At 37.1% G+C, this 2024-nt stretch overlaps 1 protein-coding gene across 1 annotated transcript; it reads right to left on the bottom strand.

The window, feature by feature from the left end:
- Positions 1-275: 275 nt before the first annotated feature.
- LOC101303235 (gibberellin 2-beta-dioxygenase 7-like) lies at positions 276-1575 on the bottom strand. Its single transcript, XM_004301569.1, is given in 6 exon segments — positions 276-371; positions 374-532; positions 672-935; positions 938-989; positions 1242-1485; positions 1488-1575. Coding segments are annotated over 6 exon segments (903 nt in total).
- Between the last annotated feature and the right edge of the window lie 449 nt (positions 1576-2024).

Genomic DNA, 2024 nt, shown 5'->3' with positions numbered 1-2024 from the left:
CCTCCACCGGTCCAACCTATATACAACCCAAATTCCAAAAATAAAAACACCCCGAAAAATAATACCCGAATAAAAATTACCTTTTACTAGTTAAAATTTACCATTTTTACCGTCGTCGTATTTTCCTCATACGAATAATCCTCCGCACATAATCGTCCCCGAAACCCCCTCTAGGGACCAATTAAACTATTTACTCAATGATCGAGACGGTAAAATTCTTATTATAATCACGCTAGTAAATAAGGTAAAAATATAAGGGTCGGGATGTGACAATTTCAGTAAATTAACTTGATGCGCAAAAGTTCAAGAGCTTCACCACATACAGACGTGGAGAGTTTGAGCTTTCTATATTCTTCTCTTCGGAAAGGAAGGGGACATAGAGACGTGGGTGCTCCGAATCAACAAATTCGTGTGGGGGTTCCAGTGCCTCCTCCTTCGGTCCAAACAGAAATGAAGCAATTGAGATACGAACGGCGGCTTCCCTACATTGCACTTTATGCTTCACATTGCACAGCCTCTCATTGCTCCATGCCTTGTTGTATATACCAAAAACAATAACAACAACAACAAGATGCATTTAAGAACATAATTTTGGGTAATTTACCTAATGTTTATTGGAGTAAAAATTAGCAAAAATTACTCACAACATAATATATGTCCCTTTTACATACCTTAGCAAGATCTCCAAAATTGACAGGGAGAGTGCCTGTACAAGGATGAACGAGTACAAAAGCACCAGACTTGTCCATCACTTCCAGACCTCCAACAATTTCATTTGCTTGAAGAATTGTCAAAAATCCTGAATCTGTGTGTGGTTCAACTCCAATAGATCTAAGGGATTCAGCAGTGAAGTTATACTTGTTAATCCTTGACATGATAGGCCACCCCTCCAGAAAATCTCTCTCCAACCCGAGACTCTCTCCCAACTTAAGTCCCATATATCCATTATTTGCTCATACATCGCTACTCCATACTTCTGTATTACATCTCTATTCATTCAAACATTAAAATATCAAATTCAGCAAACTTATTAACAATAGACTATGTTGTTTCGTTAATTATCCTATTTTGATGGGCGATATGAAAATTGTACACAACACATGACCCCAATTACATATTAACTAAATAATTAACGTCTATCAATTCAGCTGTTGAATAGCAGAGGCTATATAATCAATAAAATATGAACAAATGAAATGATAGAGTACAAAATGATGGAGTTAGCAATTTCCCTAGCTAACCTTTGGTAGGGAGAAGCACCCAATTGAGAGTAAATGGTTTCCACAGCCTGAGATGAGCCAAAGTCATAATAGAGACCTAATGTCTCCAAGTGAGGGTTCTTCTTGTTGGGCGCCAAGTAGCCGCTACCAGCTATGACATTATCTGTGTAAAACGTCTTGATCTCCATTGGCTGATCAAGAAGAGATCTGACTGCTATCTTCATCTCTGACATTAGAGTCATTGGGATCTTGTGGTTGACTAGCATAAACAACCCCATTCCTGTGATGCTTCCCTCAACTTCTTGTACTCTTGAGAATCTGGAAACTAATTCAGATCAATCACTGGAACAACCATTTCTAAGTTTTTTTTGTTAGAGCCGAGTCTAAGTTCTCTTGGTTTTGTAAGAGTTTTTGGTTGATTCAGATATACCATGAATTTTTTTGTTTTTTTTAGAGTATTAATGACGGTATCCTCAAAGGCTTTCCAAGCCCAGAGACTAATCCACGCCGAGAGGTCATGTCAAAACGCTTCCTCCCCCCTGGCCACTAAGAATAAATTGAGATTTAAACTTGAACATATAACACTAAACTACCATTTAAAGGTACAAATGATAAAATAGTATTCAAATGTTCCACTTGATAAAAAGGTCACCATTAAAACATGTTACATGATAAAATAGTCACCTCATAACATCTTAAATGATAAAAAAGTGTATTTTCACACTTTTTACATGACCATTCTACCATTCTCTCTAATATCACATATTTTTTATCATTCTAGTTTCGTCGTCTCTCTCTCTCTCT

The sequence above is a fragment of the Fragaria vesca genome, linkage group LG5, assembly GCF_000184155.1.
Source record: "Fragaria vesca subsp. vesca linkage group LG5, FraVesHawaii_1.0, whole genome shotgun sequence".
NCBI classification, from domain to species: domain Eukaryota; kingdom Viridiplantae; phylum Streptophyta; class Magnoliopsida; order Rosales; family Rosaceae; genus Fragaria; species Fragaria vesca.
This window is presented reverse-complemented; position numbering and strand designations above follow the sequence as displayed.